Source organism: Danio aesculapii, chromosome 5 (genome assembly GCF_903798145.1).
Source record: "Danio aesculapii chromosome 5, fDanAes4.1, whole genome shotgun sequence".
NCBI classification, from domain to species: domain Eukaryota; kingdom Metazoa; phylum Chordata; class Actinopteri; order Cypriniformes; family Danionidae; genus Danio; species Danio aesculapii.
This window is the reverse complement of record NC_079439.1, coordinates 39,890,053-39,907,532: the sequence shown is the minus strand read 5'-3', so window position 1 is coordinate 39,907,532 and position 17,480 is coordinate 39,890,053. Positions and strand designations below refer to the sequence as shown.

Below are 17,480 nucleotides of genomic sequence, written 5' to 3'. Positions count from 1 at the left end.
CACATCTTTTGTTACACAGATAGACACATTAACACAGCCATATGCAGGTGGTGATGAGTAAGTTACACAATGAACCAATGCTCATCACAAACAACTTTTCCCACAAGCAGAAAAGTGTATCAGTGTATAGAAGGTGCTCAGTGTCATTCACACAGCTACTAAACATCAGTATGGTAACACTCATAAAATTACAGTCATTAAATCAACATTGTTTATCAACATTAGATGTCAAATAAATCTCTAATGTACATAACTGTGAGGAAACAACTAAAAATATCCGTAGTAATGTCAACATAAAGCATAAAAAGGGATGTGCTATGCAGGAAATTCTGGGAAAGTCAATTTACGGTTATTCGCCGTATATATTAAGGAAACATACCGTTAACCAGGTTATCACAGTTAAATCACAGCCGTTTTTTACAGTATACTTTTGATTATTTCTGGTCATTAAGGTTTGGTCACTAAGGGGCTTTAAGTCAAAATTTTCTTAACATTACCCTGTGTTGATGACTGCGGACACTCTACACCTGCACACAGTTTTGTTCAAACAGCTTACAAAAGATGGTTTTCATCATAGGTGGCCTTTAAGAGATTAGTGTATACTCAAAATAAAATTGTATTCAAAGCCTGAGTGACCTTTATTAAAATAGTAGAAGTGAGTGAGTACTGGGAAATCAAAAAAGCAGCATGAAGAATGTATCATAAAAGTGACCCATATGACTCAATTCTTCTCAAATCAGGTTGTACATTTTGTGTTTGCAACAGCCTAAAATGTGTTTTAGTGACCGCATTCACTTATATGTTTACATCCACCTATATTTATGCACATTTTAAAATTGCATAAAGATGCTTAAAGGAAATACTTAAATGCACAGGAAATCAGAACTAAAGAACTAACCATGTTGATTTTGTTAGCTACACTGCTAGTTTTGTGGTGAGCAATTCATCTGTGCATGTCATAAAAAAGGTTGAGCTTGTAATCTAAAATTGAAATCTGAAAATGTGCTTCTTGCTTGTTTTCAGTTAAATTCTCAGATGACTTCTGTCTGAGGTATTGAGGTATCCAATTGTCAGTTTTGCTATTACAAAACAAAAGGTTGTAAGAATTCTCCCAAAACTCTCTTCTGAATGAAATGCCTACTTCTCTACATCCAATCAGCTCGCAGTTGATTAAAAAGCCACAGTCACTGTTTTCTCATTTAATGTTACTTTCTCTAAAAAAAACAGCTTCCGGTTTATGTGGACCTTAAAAATGTCCAAAATACATTTTGTTCAATAAGAAAAAATGTACATAGATTTGATGGAAACACGTTTGCAGAATAAATTCCAGCATGGGCATCAAGTCGTGTAATTTAGTTTTAAGACCATGTGAGAGGATGGCATTAATGAATAAACCAGTGGAACATCTGAAATGTTGTTTTGGTCATTCTAAAATCCCTTCGCCACAGTCTCTCATCAAAGTGGTTCAGTATTAATACCCCTCACAACTGTTATGAGCAGTTGCACTCTCAGAGAGCGTCTTACACGTTCAAAAGCCACTGTGCATTCATTGTAATTTATCTTCATCTTCTGAGGGGCAAGTAATTTATTATACAAGAAGACAGGCCCATAGTAGCATCTCCTACCACAGCAGTTTCCATTTTTCTTTTTGATATTTTGCATCAGTTTATGAGGAAGTGACTATTTAGTTCTCTTTGACACATTGGATTGAAACGAAGCTTTATTTGCAAATCTTTTATGTGATATTTCAGTTTTGAGCATAAATCTAATTTGCGTCTATTTTTGTCATTTGAGCTAGATCTTGAGAGAAGTAGCAGTGTTCTTAATGAAGAGTAATATTTTAATAATTCACTTTCATTATAGACCTGCTTCATAAAGCCAGTCTAAATGATTCAGATGAAATAATTCCAGTTTCTGAGTTCTACCATAAGTTTGTTTCATTAAACGCTTTTGAACCCATCTTAATTTTTTAAATCACTTTATATAACAGAGATTCAGAAGTCCAATAATCGTGTTTGAATAACCGTTTAATAATGATTGACAATTAGAAGCTCATATAAATGTAATTAAGTTGATACTTATGGGATACCATTTAGTTCACTTTTGAGTTGGCAGCCACAGCGCTCATTGACTTCTGACTCACCCAGTGCTTCCCACAGGTTTGAAATATACTTGTGGTGGTAGCCAGATTGACACACACCTTTTACCCACGGCACATGATTACCTACATGCAACAAAAAAGTGATTTTAACAATATTTTTATTTAGTATTATGACACTGTTATAGACTGTGTTTAAAAAAAATTGGATATGGGACGATAACCGTTTTCAAGGTTTGGAAAAGTCAAGGTTTTAAAACCGCCAACATTTTCTGTAATACCGTTCCTAAGGTATGTGTACGTTTTTTTTTATTTACACTTTTTTTTTGTTTTAATAGGACAACAGTATCTCCAGCAGAAAAAAATATACAAAGATGCCATCTTAAATTGTAAAGAAATCTGTGTTTTTGAAGACAGCAGAAGTCAATTAATCTTTTAAATTATTTAGCCTGACATGTTTACTGTTCCAAACTATTATAAACCTTTCAAAAAATAAAATATATTGTTTTTTAAAGTGGAAAAAAGTGTTGTTTTTTTATCCAGAAATTTTAAAAGTTGTTTTTTTTATCCAGAAATTTTAAAAGAATATATTTTAGAGCAGTAATCCTAATACCATGAAACCGTGATATTTTTATCCAAGGTTACCATACCGTCAGAATCTTATACCGGCCCATGCTTGGTTAAAATAAAAAAAGAGATCCACAATTTTTTAACTTTTATTCTATGCAGCAGCCATGTGCACCCACTGGCAAGTGAAATCTGCTGCTGCCATTTTGTACGTTATTGTCAAAGCATGTTAGATATGTATAAAATATGTAATAAATCAACATCATCAAATAAAAAAATACGGCAAAAGAGAAATAAATGACATAAAGGAAATTAAAAAATATAACAATTACAAGAATAAAAAATGTACATTATTTAAATAAGGGAAATGGGTTAATTAACCATGTCTAACAAATATTTCCCATATCTACAAATATTTTAAAGCCGGTTTAGATACATTTTCGCCCTCTTTAGGTTTATAGAAAAGTTTATATCAAAGTAATGTTTCTCTCACTCTTGCGACTGTGCATGTGCTGACAGCTGCGAAGCCAAACGAAAGTAAATCAGGCTTAAATCAGAATGTAAAGCAAAAAAATGCATATCGCAGACATTTTAGGAGATTTAGAAACCTCGGACGGACGAATTTTTAAGTCCCAAAAAGCATGTTATGTTGGTCCTATGGAAGAGAGAGAGATTGTGGGAGTGTTGAATGTTCCTGCACACACACAACGAGAAGTAAAAAATGTGTTGGGCGAGAGAAGATTTTCCACTACTTAATCAATCGCGGATGTTTGGCTATTGGGTGGATACAAAAAAAAAGGTGTAAAAGGATGATAATAGTTAAAAAAAGTCACCAAATATACTTGGGCGCCTGTTAATATACCTGGGCAGCCCGCCCAAGGAAAGTTTATGTGTGGGAAACACTGACTTGCCTGATTTATACTTCTGCGTCAAGTGCAAGTGTTTGCGCATACCCCTCCCTGTAGCCGTCGCTGACTTGCATCTCTTAAAAATGTAACTACATGTTGCAACGACGCATAGAGCAAGCTCTGTGATTGGTTGGATTGGTATCGCTGACAACTAGTCGGGGGGTGATAGCTGCGCGAACCCGTTAGAGTGAGTGTTTACAATTGTTGAGTCCCATGAAGGAGCTCTAGATGGAAACTGTTGTTTGGTGTTTATGATTAAAGTTGTTGCTCGTCCACTGGTTCCCACCTCTGAATGAGTTAGTTTTATCTACATGTACATTCAGAAAAAGCAAAACACCAGCGAAGATACACGACACAGAGGCACATAACATAACCTACTGCAAGCCAGCATATAGAAAGTGTTATTGCAGAGTAACACAAACAGCACACCGAAGTATAAATGCACAGCAACGTGCAAGGCATGCGCCATGGATAGGGATGCAACGATTAACCGATTTCACTATTAATCGCTATTTAATTCATTATGGTTAACTAATTGTAAAGGCTTATCTACACCACGTTTCTCTTGCATGAAGGAAACTGCTACAACTTAAAGTTATTCCAACGCGCCAGCTTATTATATCCACTTGTTTAAAATTCCTGTGTGATATTAGTCTTTTATACCGAAAATATTATTATAAGTGATAGAAATATATTTAATTGTTTTCTCTGGGCTGTATTATATGTTTCCCAAAGGAAGCCATACTGTTTTGTTTTTTAGCTTTTTCAAATTCACAGTTTCTACTCCTGGTCCAAAAACAAAGGAAAAAATTCAAATACCTAACAATTTTGTAATATAGTTGATCAAGGAGGTCCAGCAGCCTTTGACTACATTTGTTGTCTTTAGAAGGTTTTTATATAATGCTTATATAAATACTAATATGTAGCTTAGATTTACATTAGACAAAAACAATTTTTTTTTAAATTTACTCATTCATCATTCATTTTCTTTTCGGCTTAGTCTCTTTATTAATCTGGGGTTGCCACAGCGGAATGAACCGCCACCTTATCCAGCACATGTTTTACGCAGTGGATGCCCTTCCAGCCGCAACCCATCTCTAGGAAATATCCATACACACTCATTCACACACACACACTACGGACAATTTAGCCCACCCAATTCACCTGTACTGCATGTCTTTGGACTGTGGAGGAAACCGGAGCACCCGGAGGAAACCCAGGGAGAACATGCAACCTCCACACAGAAACGCCAACTGACCCAGACGAGGCTCGAACCAGCGGCTTTCTTGCTGTGAGGAGACAGCACTACCTACTCCGCCACTGCGTCGCCTATTTAATCATTGATCTGTCATTTTCAGTTTGAAATTTGGACTATTGTTTTTTTTATTATTATTTTGTGCTGTATTTTTTGGTTACTGAGCAGAAATAAAAACACTTTTTAAAATATAATTTAAAATAATTTAATATTCATGTGATTTTCTGAACTAGTAGTGTTTTAAAAATAATGAGTGCATAATTATCTTGATAACCGCAACATCGTGATTATTCCTCAGACTATAATCGTACAACCAAAATCTATAATCATTGCATCCCTAGCCGTGGGTCACGGCGATTACTTGACGCAGAAGTATAAACCAGCCTTAAGGCTATGTTCACTATATTTTTTTGAAATTAACATTCACAGTATACATACAAGACATCAAATGCATTTGGAATATGATAGCAAGTAAACAATCCCGCAGTTTTCAATTTATGGCTGAAATGTTCCTTTGAGATTGCATGGCGTACATCTTCCAAACCTTCCAGGCCCCAGATAAAATGCAAATGTACTGTCTCTCGTTACTCTGGGGCCTGATTGCTGTCTGGGTTAAAAAAGGTGAAGCACGCAAGAAAAGAGGCCCTGCATTCTGTATTTGCATGAGAAAGCCCCATCCCAAGGACCCCTTCCTTCCTTGTGTTGTTTAGCTTCTTTGCCTGAAAGCAATTGTCCTTTCTGTGGAAAGAAACCTCCCAACAGCTGTATAACAGGCACATTTAGAAGAGCCAGAAATGTTGCAGAGCTGTGACATTTTGAGAGGATCCTATTGGGAGATTTTTCACAGTATACGTTGCTTGTTCAGCAGAGCTATGAGCTTCAGGGGCCCAAATTCGCTTGTTTGTGTATTACACTGGTGTGTCTGGGGTGATGGCTTTGAATGGCGTAGCGTGGGAGTCTTTGTTATCCACCCTGATAGCATCATCCATAAAACAGCACTGAAAACCTAGCATTCATGCTGTTTGGTGTTTGATATGCGGAATTAATAGGGCATGTTTATGTCATTGAAAGGAAATTCTTACATTTCTCACACAGCTTGATTTCAGGGATTTAAATGTGGTTGTGACAGTCAGTCTGACTTGATCTCATTGGCAATTTGTGACCGTTCAGCTTGGGTGACTGTTGGTTTCTGGCGCTAGTTCAGAAAGCGTGTCGTGACTTTCGGAGGCTGAGAACGGAGTGTGTCGAAGGGGAACGTGGAGTCCTGCGTGCTGGCAGTATGCTGTAGAGGAGCAAACCTGGATTCACACATTCAAAATTCATTTTCACTTCTAATTTTAGAGCAAAGTGTCATTTTTCTGGATGCTGAATATATTATTGCGCTACATTATTACAGAAGACACCTCAGCTTAACATTTGTTTATCTGTCTAAATTATAATTTTTTAATTGTATGGGTTTTTAAAGGCACAATGATAAGTAAAAATATATATTTTATTTGTATGTAATTATTAAATATTATAATTATAAATTATGTGTAAAATAAATATTTAAAATTAATAATTATAAATTATTATTATTATTATTATTATTAAAAATATAATAATTGTCATTGTTTGGTGGGTTAAACAATCCCTTCAATGGCCTGTTTCCACTGAGTGGTACGGTACGGTTCTGTTTGGTACGCTTTTATGGCTGTTTCCACTGTCAAAAAGCGCCATGTTTAAAATACACAGCCGAGACATTACAGGGTAATTATATATAGATATAATAACGAGCCATGGTTGACCCGAGCTCGAACAAACCTTGTGTTTAGTTTTTCTGTAGGTTGTAACATATCGGAGACTGTAAGGGTCAGTATGTGTTCATATATGTTCATTTATAAATTTGTTTTATATAATTGCAGACGTTACAGTAGGCTATTCCGCACTGTCATTGATCTGCAGTTATAATCAACTCATGTTCATAGAAAAGTTAGTAATAAACATTTATACAGAAGTATTTATGTGTATAAAGCATCTGTTTTGTGAGAAGTGCTTCTCATATGATATATGAGCGACCCGTACAGCTTTACTGCAGACATTTTCTTGAGCGAAAATGACGTTGACTGAAACTTTGTCATACACCGCGCCCACCAAAAGGGTACCCTTGGTAGTGGAAATGCAAGCCTGATAAAGGTGACCCGTACCGACCCTATTCGTACCGTACTGTACCAGTCAGTGGAAACGAGCCAGAAACATTAAGATGGACATTAAGATGATCATTGAAAAATGATTGAAATTTAGAAGTAATTATTTATTTTAAGTAATTTCAGAACTGACTTGGAAGTTGTTGTTATGATGCATTTAAAGTGAAGTTTCACAAACTAATTTCGAGAGGAGCACGTGATATGATTGACTGCAGCTGGCCACCTATCTACATTCATTAGTTAGCCAATCAGCTTAATCCCAACTCATTATTAGTAGCCTAGCTTGAACTACTCTCTTATCTTCGTTTTCCGAAGAAACCCCCCCCATCCTCCCCTTCTCCTCCTTTTCTTCTTTACCACGGGGAGCTCTCGAGAACCACCTGATCTCATACTCCCCTCACATGTTCTATGGACCAGGCGGGAGCCCTGGGCTCAACTATCTCCAAGATCAGGGTTCTCTCCCGGAATAGCATGCCAAACCTGCTAACAGTTGTCAAGTGTGAACTCTTGAAATGAGATTTAATGCATTTTATAATGAATGTTAAATTTTTACTTATATTTTTAGGAAGATTTTTTACATAAATATCATTTAGGACTAATAGGTTATTTGGTAGGGGTGTAACAGCATACCAATATAGTTCGGTTTTGTTCTCGAAGATGGCAGCTTAAAGGAAGGCTGTGTGTAGTTCTACATTACAAGAAATAAAAAAAAAAACACATTTTTAACTTTTATTTCATGTTTACAATGCAAATCCAGTTAGAGCCACTTAATTGGTAAACAAAGCAAGTCTCTTATATAATAGATCTACTAAAAGAGAAAATATTACTTTTGTATCGTACATAAATCATATGAACATTTCAATATTATTACATCACAATAATATTAGTGAAATTTATTTAAATATAAAAGATATATAAATTATATATAAATATAATAATAAATATAAATTTACACACATTTACACAAGCAAATACATAGACTCTATGATGGGCTAAAAATCTGCAGATTTCTGTGCGTGAAGATCCCCTGTGGGCCTTCTCATAGATGATAAAATGGACCCGATATCACAGCTACTGCAAATGCACTGCACTGAGCTAGACGGGCATAAAAAAGGATTGTAGAAGCAGAAACCAGTATTTCTAAGGTGGAGGACGAACTGTCCCTGGTCAAAACTAAATTACAAAATCTGAAGAAACGTATGCAGGAATTGAACGAAAGGGGAGGCAATCTCGAAAAAGAGCAAATGGAAGAATATCCGAATTGTTGGATTACCTGAGGCCATAGAAGGTGACAATCCTACACGATGTTTTGAGTCATGGCTTCCTGAGGCCATCGCCATCACATCAAAAGAGGGCTGTTTAAAGTTAGAGCACACCGGTCCCTCGCTCCAAAATCCTCCGCTACACAACGACCACATCCCATCCTGGTAAGATTTCTCATTTTCCAAGACAAACAATGTGTGTTAAATGCTTCGCGGGAGCTGGGATCCAGCGTTTCTCCTTTAAAATTCAGAGACAACCGAGTGATGATTTTCAGGATTTCTCCGGGTCCTTTCTTCATAAACGCAGGATGTTCGATGAAGTCAAGAAATGCCTAAAATCCATAGGTGCGGAATACAGGCTTATTCATGACCTCAGTTGTTTCAGGACTCAGCTGCTGTTGTGGCATTTATAGATTCGATGAATGCAACATCTACTGACTTTATTAACGGATAAATATTATACACTGGCTTCTCGTGTTTCTGTTATGTGTGAAATATCTCCACAGCAGACTAGTCTAAAAAATAAATACTACATAAATGCCACCACACATTACATTTAGATTGTTCAATTTAGTTTTAAATTCTCCTTCATAAACACCTAGAGTTTTCAAATAAAGTATCCATCCATCCATCCATCCATCTGTTGATACAAATCTTCTGTGTGTGTATTGATTGATTATTAACGGAATGCATAGCTGCTGTCAAGTAAAGACTCTGCATGCTTGGAAAAAGTCTCACCAACTTTCACTTTAGTCATGCTGTAGTTGTTGAGTTCACATGAATACTGACCAACGCACCATTTCAACACATTTGACAGCAGCAAAGATGATCTCGCTTCAGCACTTTTTTTTTGCTTTTGCTTGGTCACTGCTATGGCTAAGGAGAATCACCAAGTTCCTATCGCAGAGGAGATGCTGCCTGTCAGTGACATTTTTAGTTTCTCTTCAAACACGTCCTACTTCTTTACTGCTTTGTTGTGTATACACAGTTCTACACCATGCTGAAAAAATATATAAACAGATTAAATTACTTATGAACTTGCTTATCTCTGTTGAGTATTGACTAACAGAACTCAATATTCCCATATTGCTCGATCAGTAATGTTACTGCGTTTCTCATCTGCTCTCTCAGATTTACCATGGGGAGATGCATGTCATATTGATGCTGTGTTTTACACTGCTTTTCATCTTAATTTTCATTGTTATATGTTTATTTTAATGTTATATGTGGTGTCCGAATTACTTTTAATTTTTTCACACTCAAATGGAGACTTTTGGAAACGCCTGAGAGCTGTTTGAGTTTGAAAACTCAGTGGTTGTTTTTATAAATGCAGACTTTTGAAAACAAGAGTGTGGCTGTGTTTAATTCCTAATTGGATCTCCTGGATAATTCTGTATCCTTCATAAAGCCCAGCTCATATGACTCAAACTGATTTTGGTAACACTTTTTATTAACTACAAACTATGAATCATTTATTAAGGATTATCATCTAGTGAATTCATTATTTGTATAAGCATTAACTCTACATTAATAAACGTTAGTAATCAGTTTATAACTGCAGCCACAAATGCTGTATTCTTGACTTATAAGCACATTTATAATGTGCTTAAAATTGTACTTTCATACATTGTGACTGGTTGATTTTTCATGACTAAATTAAGTATCGCATTATTTACAATCCATTTGTATTTAAGAGTAGTTGGAGGTTTTTGAGCTCATTAAGAATGAGTGATTTTATAAATCATTTACAATTGAAATTAACGTTTTTTATATCTTATTATTCAGGCATATAGGAATGGTTACCATGTGTGTTAATAAATATTTGTGCATGTTATAAATGTAACATGCAGTTTTGTGAGCTAATCTAAAGTCTATTCTATGACTATTTATGGTTTAGAAATCCCTTATATGTGACAAATAAAGGCTTGGCATCAAATGAACAATTGCAATCTTATCTAAAAAGTAAAATTACTGTAAAGTTTAAACATTGCTGAATAACAGAAGTGTCAAAATATGACATAAAACTGGATAAAACAACAACAATATAATAATTTAACAATATAATAAGATGCTATGTTTAAACTGTACAGTAATTTTATTTTAGATAAGGTTGCAAAGAATTATTTCATTTGATACAGTTTCATTTGTAGATCTTCAAATGAATAGAAATTAATAAATGAATCGTTTGTTCTTTTTTCCTGTTTAGAATTTAACTGAACCTTTAATTGTCATTTATAAGGGTTTTATAAAGCATAAACAGTCCTCACTTTAGATTAGCTCACAAAACTGCATGAAGTTGAGTTAATAAAGCATTTATTAACATACAAATGAACTATTAGTATATGCCTGAATAATAAGAATTATAAATGTTCATTTTAATAGTATATTAATCATTTATTAACTCATTCTGAATGCTCTTAACAAGCAACTAACTATGCTTAAATAAATGGTTTGTAAATAATGCAGTACTTAATTTATGTAATGACAAATAAGCCATTAACAAATTATGAAAGTATAATTATGAAGCACATTATAGATGTGGATGTAAGTCAAGAATGCAGCATTTGTAGCTGTATTTATAAACTGCTTACTAACATTTATTAATGTAGAGTTAATGCTTAACAGATAATGAATTAACTATTCGCTAATGCTTAATAAATGATTTATAGTGTGTAGTTATTATAAAGTGTTACCCTGATTTTTTGTTTTAGAGAACACTTGCTCTCTGTCCTGTAACAGTGTTCTGTGGGGGCTTGGTGATAATTTTTTTTCTTTAAGTACTGTTACACCCCTACCATATACTATCCTGTTTGTGACACTTGTGTGACTCTGTTTTAGTAGTTGTGTCAAATTCAAGACTTTTTTTCATATTAAAATAAAAGATGATTATCGCAGTATATTTAGGTCAATAAGGGTAAAACTCTATAAATATTTAGCAAATGATATGTAAAAGACAATGCAATAGTGATGCATGGTATAAAAAACACCCTAACTCACACTTTAGTCTATGTTAATCAATATCACTTTCAGATCTAGGATGGTCTGCATTTCCTCAAATTTCATTTTCATTGAGTACGTTTAAATGCACACCAATAATCGGATTTTAATATGATTTAGACAACACTCTGATTAAGAGTCTGCCATGTAATCAGTGATTTTTGATTAATTTAATCTGATTAAGGTCATAATCAAACTAAACAGTAATGGAATTAAGACATGTGGAGTATGCTGATTTCAGTCGCATTATTGAAGTGCAGTACTGACATGTAAACATCTTAATCAAACTATCATGTAGGATTTTTGCCGCATTTTGTGGCAGGATAGTCTGTACACACACGGCTGTTTGACACTATTTTCTGCACCCACTAATCAGTGAAGGACCACAGATACGTGCATTGCAAAATGCAGAGGGTTTTTTTCCCATACAGTGTGTGGTATTAAATTCCATTAAAACAATACTCTTCCAGCAGTTCGTACTCTCATCCAATATCTCGTTTGTCACAGGGGCATACATGAAATGTTCCTGAATGAAAGTGAAAGTGCCAAACTGCTGTTAAAGTTGACAAATTAAAAATGAAACACGAAATTACATGAAGCTCCGGAGGAAACAAGGACAGCATGCTGACGCAATGACGTTAATCAAATTATGTGCTATAACATTCAAAAAGCAACTCATGTAAACACCTTAATCAAATTATTGTCTTATTCAGATTAAGGCAAATAATTGGTTTTTCATCACATTATTTTATCACACTGAGATAAACAATAGTCTTTGCTACATGTCAATAGTCCCACAATAGTCATTTTTGACAGCTTGGTCTCACCAAAGGCTGTTATTGAGAAAGTTTAGCGTTCTAAAACATACAGGTTGTTTTTAATACTATTATTTCTCAGTCCTAGACCTTAAAATATGACATTTCATGTTTTTAATCACCAAGATTTTGTAAATTTGGTTGCTTGTGCTTGGCCATGACAGCAATTTTATGTTGTTTTTTCAGTGGTCAGTTTGCCGTGGTAAAGAAATGTCGTCACAAGAGCACTGGTGTGGAGTATGCGGCCAAATTTATCAAGAAGAGGCGGAGCAAATCCAGCCGAAGAGGGGTCTCGAAAGACGACATTGAGAGGGAGGTCAGCATCTTGAAGGAAATCCAGCACCCCAATGTCATCACCCTGCACGATGTGTTCGAAAACAAGCATGAGGTCATCCTCATCCTGGAGCTGTGAGTCATTGTTATTCTCTGCTTTTACTGAATTGTGAAATCACTGAAAGCTTTTGTTTGTCTCATTTCTAAAAACTAAAACTGCTGCAGTTATTAGTAGGGGCTAGTAGTATGTGAACAACTGGTTCTTTTAAGTTGTCAAAAGCTCTTCACTGAATTCAGCAGCACCAGCCTTTACTTACAAAGCAAACACTTGACAAGGTCAACAGTGGGGGGGTAGAGGAGAACCAGTGCATTGAGTAGGTGAACCAGTTTTGCCTGTTGTGCTCTGAGCACTCATACACTGCTGCCAATGTTTTCAAAGACAAAAGGCATGTTTTGATGTCTGCACTGTCTTAACGATACTAGTACAGAAGAGTAAAACCTTTGGTTGGTGAAGTAGAGATTATTTAAAGTTATATTTACATTAAGCATCAGTGTTGGGTAAATTACTTAAAGTAAAAGATTACAAATTACAGATTACTACTGGAAAATTGTAGTGCGGTTTATTTATAAACTAATTTCGAAAGGATCACGTGCTTATGATCAACACGGCTGGCACCTCATTAGCTTCGTAATTTGCCCTATTAGATGATTACGGACGCATTATAAATAACCAGAGCTTTTTACTCCAGTTATCTTCGTCTTGAAGCTTCCCCCCCTTCCACCCCTACTTCCCACCCTTTTTTCCGATAGGGCGACACGGCGGCCCAGTGGCTAGCACTGTTGCCTCGCAGCAGGAACGCCGCTGGTCTGCCCTTCTATCGGGCCAGCTGGCGTTTCTGTGCGGGGTTTGCGTGTTCTCCCCGTGTTCACGTGGGTTTTCCCCGGGTTCCCCGGTTTCCTCCCACCGTCCAAAAACATACACCACAGCCAATCGACTAAACCAAATTATCATCTAAGACAACCTTAGTTTTCATTTCTCACACGGAAACAATCAGGGGAGTTCTCGAGACCTGCCTGAGCTCGAACTCCTCTCTCGCCCTTCTAACGGGAGGGAGCCCCGGGCTTGAGGATATCACGAGCTCAGGGCTCTCTCCCGGGACAGCATGCCAACTACGCTTTATTGATTATCAGCTAAGTGTGAACTCTTGAAATCTTATTAGATTACTAAATACTTAATGTTTAAAAGTTATCAGATTACCAATTACTTTTCTTTGAAGTTACTTTTAAAACATATAAAATATACCTATAAAATACAAAATATACCGCAGCTCTAATAATGAAAACATTATAATGGGTTGATCACAGCGGCTTGACATATTCAAAAGACTTAAAGAGATAGTTCGACCAAAACTTAAAAGAAAACTAGATGCCTGTAACCATTGTCATCCATAGTGTTCAAAAGCACTGCAGTGTTTGGGTGTTCTGTGTTTGTCTGAGGTAATTAGTCTAGAAATGTGTATATTCCATACAAAGCATGAAGCTGATCGGTCCGTTTTTGTTGCTTGACTCGCGGTTTTCAACTGGTGTGCCTGAAAAATGCAAGTGTGCACAATTTGCACTCTGAAAATGTGTGCGCAAGCCGCACGCTTCCATTGGAAATAACAAACTTGCGAGCGCAAAAGATGAGATATGTGAATGACCCTATGAGCAGCCACACTTCTCTTCTAAAATCCAAATTAGCGTGTTTAGGCTGTGTTGGACAGCCATGTTTTTGGGTGCAGGTGTCCTCCTTGGTGACGAATGTTGACATACAATGCTTTCTATACAAGTGCTTGAACAAGTTGCTGGTCGAATTTAAAGCAGTCCAAAGTTCTTTAGAGACTGGACATAGATTGCATTTCATAGCAATATTTAGGTTTTTAAGCTCAATTAAATCAAAGTCATGTCTGTATTTCAACTTGAAGAAACAACCACTCTCGTCAGCAACCGTTTCATCTCCTGTTCTCCAACAATTTAAAAGCGTGTGCTTATTAACTGATGTTGCAGCAAAAAAAGTTATTAAAAAATTATTTTTTTTCTTCCAAAAACTATACTTGTAATGTAAGTAACGCAATAACACTGACTTCATTAACTGTAATCAAATTTTACAAATTTAAAATGTAATTCCTTACATTACTGCGTTCCCCAAAAATGTAATTGGAATACAGTAGCACCCTACTTTGTAAGCATACATCATAATTGTCAAAACAAGCAGACACACTTTAACAACAACTTACTGGTGTAACCTTTTGATGAGGGTTGTATCCTGGCTAGACTGTTTATTTACTTATTTATTCTTTTTTATTAATATTATTTGGAAATCTCAGCACAATGCATAGTATTATTTTCAAATGTTTATTAAAGTGATGTTTATGTTAGAGTCCAGCAGATGAGTTCTGGAAGTAAAGGGCACATTTATTTTCTCCATGACTAGTTTCTCCATTTTATGAATCTTTAAAGGCATGTCTGGTGTGAGCCGCAACTGCAAGATTTTGTTGAAACCATATTTTGAAATGGCAATATTTCACCTTAGGTTTATTTTGTTGGTGAACAACTATTCTACCTGCTTTTGATCAGAGAAGAACCACAAGAAATTGCACTTCTGTAGCTCTGATCCTTTGCCATCAAGCACTGCGAAAGACAAGTCACTCTCCCAGTGATGTTGAACTACTTGATTGGTTGTTCACCCTGAAATGAATATTTTCTGTTTATTTACTGACTCTCAGGCCAAGACGTGACTATTTTTCTCAGTCGAACATTAAAGAAGATTTCTGCTTGAACTGTGGTACTTGTTAAAATTATAAAATGTCGTTGACGCCCACTTTGGTGTACAAAAAATACAATGTGCACAGGCAAAACAATGGGGTATATGCAGGGACTTTTAATTTTCAGTAAGCCAGCTCAAGCACTTCCAGTGAACTGTCATTCCATTACAAAATCACTGCATTCAAGATCTGCACGTTTAAGAATCTTTAAGATTTCTTTAAAAATCAATGATCTTCACTGCTTGATTAATATAAACGATATAAATTGGGGTCTTGTTTTACCACAGTATTTTCAATGGAGTTGCACTCGCATACTGCTCATTCTTTTATCTCGTTTTACGCTTGAACAACTAATTGAATGCTTAGGTCTAATTAACTGATTGTATTTTAATTGAATTACATTATCAATGCTGTAAAATAACCTTATTAAATTGAAGAGAGTCATATTAACCATTCACCGGACGTTTATCAGTGGCTGAAAAACACTCGCTGTGCATAGAGCCAGTTAATACGTGATTATACATTGAGGTCTTATGAAGTGAAACATTTGTTTTTCAAATGACAGCCTCAACAAAGAGTCAAGGAGCTTGATCATCCAGTTTCGCTTCACAACACATCAATGTGTCATCAGGAGACACACATTTTTGTTTTGCCTGTATACTAGGGTTGTGACGGTGATGCAATTTTCCCATTAGTTAATTTATGTGTGACAACACTGGTAATGCCGGTATCACTGGGGGAAGGGTGCTTTTAAATAGCTTATTATTCATTCTCGCTATTTAATTACTTTCACTTTCAAATTAGTGGGTGTCAGTTGCTTGTGTCAACAACAGAAGACTACAATGACAATCTCACAGCATACTAAATTTTTAATTTTTATTTTGGGCTGCCACTCTGTGGATTCCTCACTTGCTTTTTGACTTCCTCTTCCCTCGTGATGCATTCACTGTGTTCTCCTGCTGAGGATGAGCTCTGCTTCTTCTATCACCTTTTTGCTCTCCGCAACATAAATAGGATGCAGAGGTTGTGTCAAGTTTATTTTTAGTGAGAGAAATAATGTAAAATGGGGCTCTATATAAAATATTGGTTAGTGGTATCCGCATTGCCTTCAACCGATTAGCCTATTAAACACAGAAAAAACTCATAGAATAACTCCATAGTCCCTTTCAAGGAAATAAGAGTTCACTCTGCGGCCATATTTGCTTCACCCAATCCAAGACATCCAAGATCAAGGCATGATTGCTGAACTCTCAATTAAATTACATATATCAAATCAACAACAAAATCCGAATGGACGGTTTTCAGTTTGCTCCAACTACTTCATATGCGCAAAGGTTTTCATGACACCAATCTCCTTTATGGCTGTTTCAGTGGTAACCATGGGTAGCTGTTAGAATCACTTTAAGAAAAGAGAAAAAACTGAGAAAAGGCTCAAGGACGACACCTGGAAGGACACAATGTGATTCCTGTCAAAATCAACGCAGGCATGCTGTAGTCGCCGAACAATAAGGCTTGTCGTAACAGACAAGCATATCTGTACAGGCCCCTCACCAACAGAACCACATGTCTATAAAGGCTGATGATAGGCTATTTCGACTGGAAGGTGGGACTTCCTTCACTGTAGCAGCCCTGCTGAGCGTTGCAAATTTCCCCATTCATAGTAATGTCAATGAATCATCCATGTATATCTATAGTCCTTGACAATTCAATCCAGATATCACACACCGGATGTGTACATTCTATACACAAAAAATATTATTTAATATAAAACTATGCAGATGTCTAGAATTTGAACAAAATCCTGTATCGGACAGACATATGTCGAAAAAAATTGAATGTTTTTTAAAGACGTCTCATGGCACCAGGCTTTTTTTGGTGTGTGACCCCATTTAGGTTTTATTTAGACTTTAGCAAATACTAATGCATATACTAATATAATACATACACAAATACTAATACATGTATTTATGTATATACAGTATATGTGTGTATGCATGTATTTGTATATATATGTATGTATATATATATATATATATATATATGTATGTATGTATGTATGTATGTATGTATGTATGTATATGTGTGTATATATATATATATATATATATATATATATATATATATATATATATATATATATATATATATATATATATATATATATATATACAAATACTAATCCACATATATACTATTCTAATACATATGTCATGTCATTGTCTGCTTCTTATTCGGGAATGGTATAGAAAATAACAGTATGAAAAGTACTTCCATGACCAAGCCCACTAAAAAAGTGTATGTAATGGATTAGACCG

At 35.6% G+C, this 17,480-nt stretch overlaps 1 protein-coding gene across 1 annotated transcript in view; it reads left to right on the top strand.

The window, feature by feature from the left end:
- The window catches only part of dapk1 (death-associated protein kinase 1), a 160,128-nt gene that overhangs the window by 51,798 nt on the left and 90,850 nt on the right, over positions 1 to 17,480 (top strand). The window contains exon 3 of the mRNA XM_056458172.1: positions 12,275 to 12,496. Within this exon, the coding sequence (XP_056314147.1) occupies positions 12,275 to 12,496 (222 nt within the window). The remainder of the gene's footprint in view (positions 1 to 12,274; positions 12,497 to 17,480) is intronic.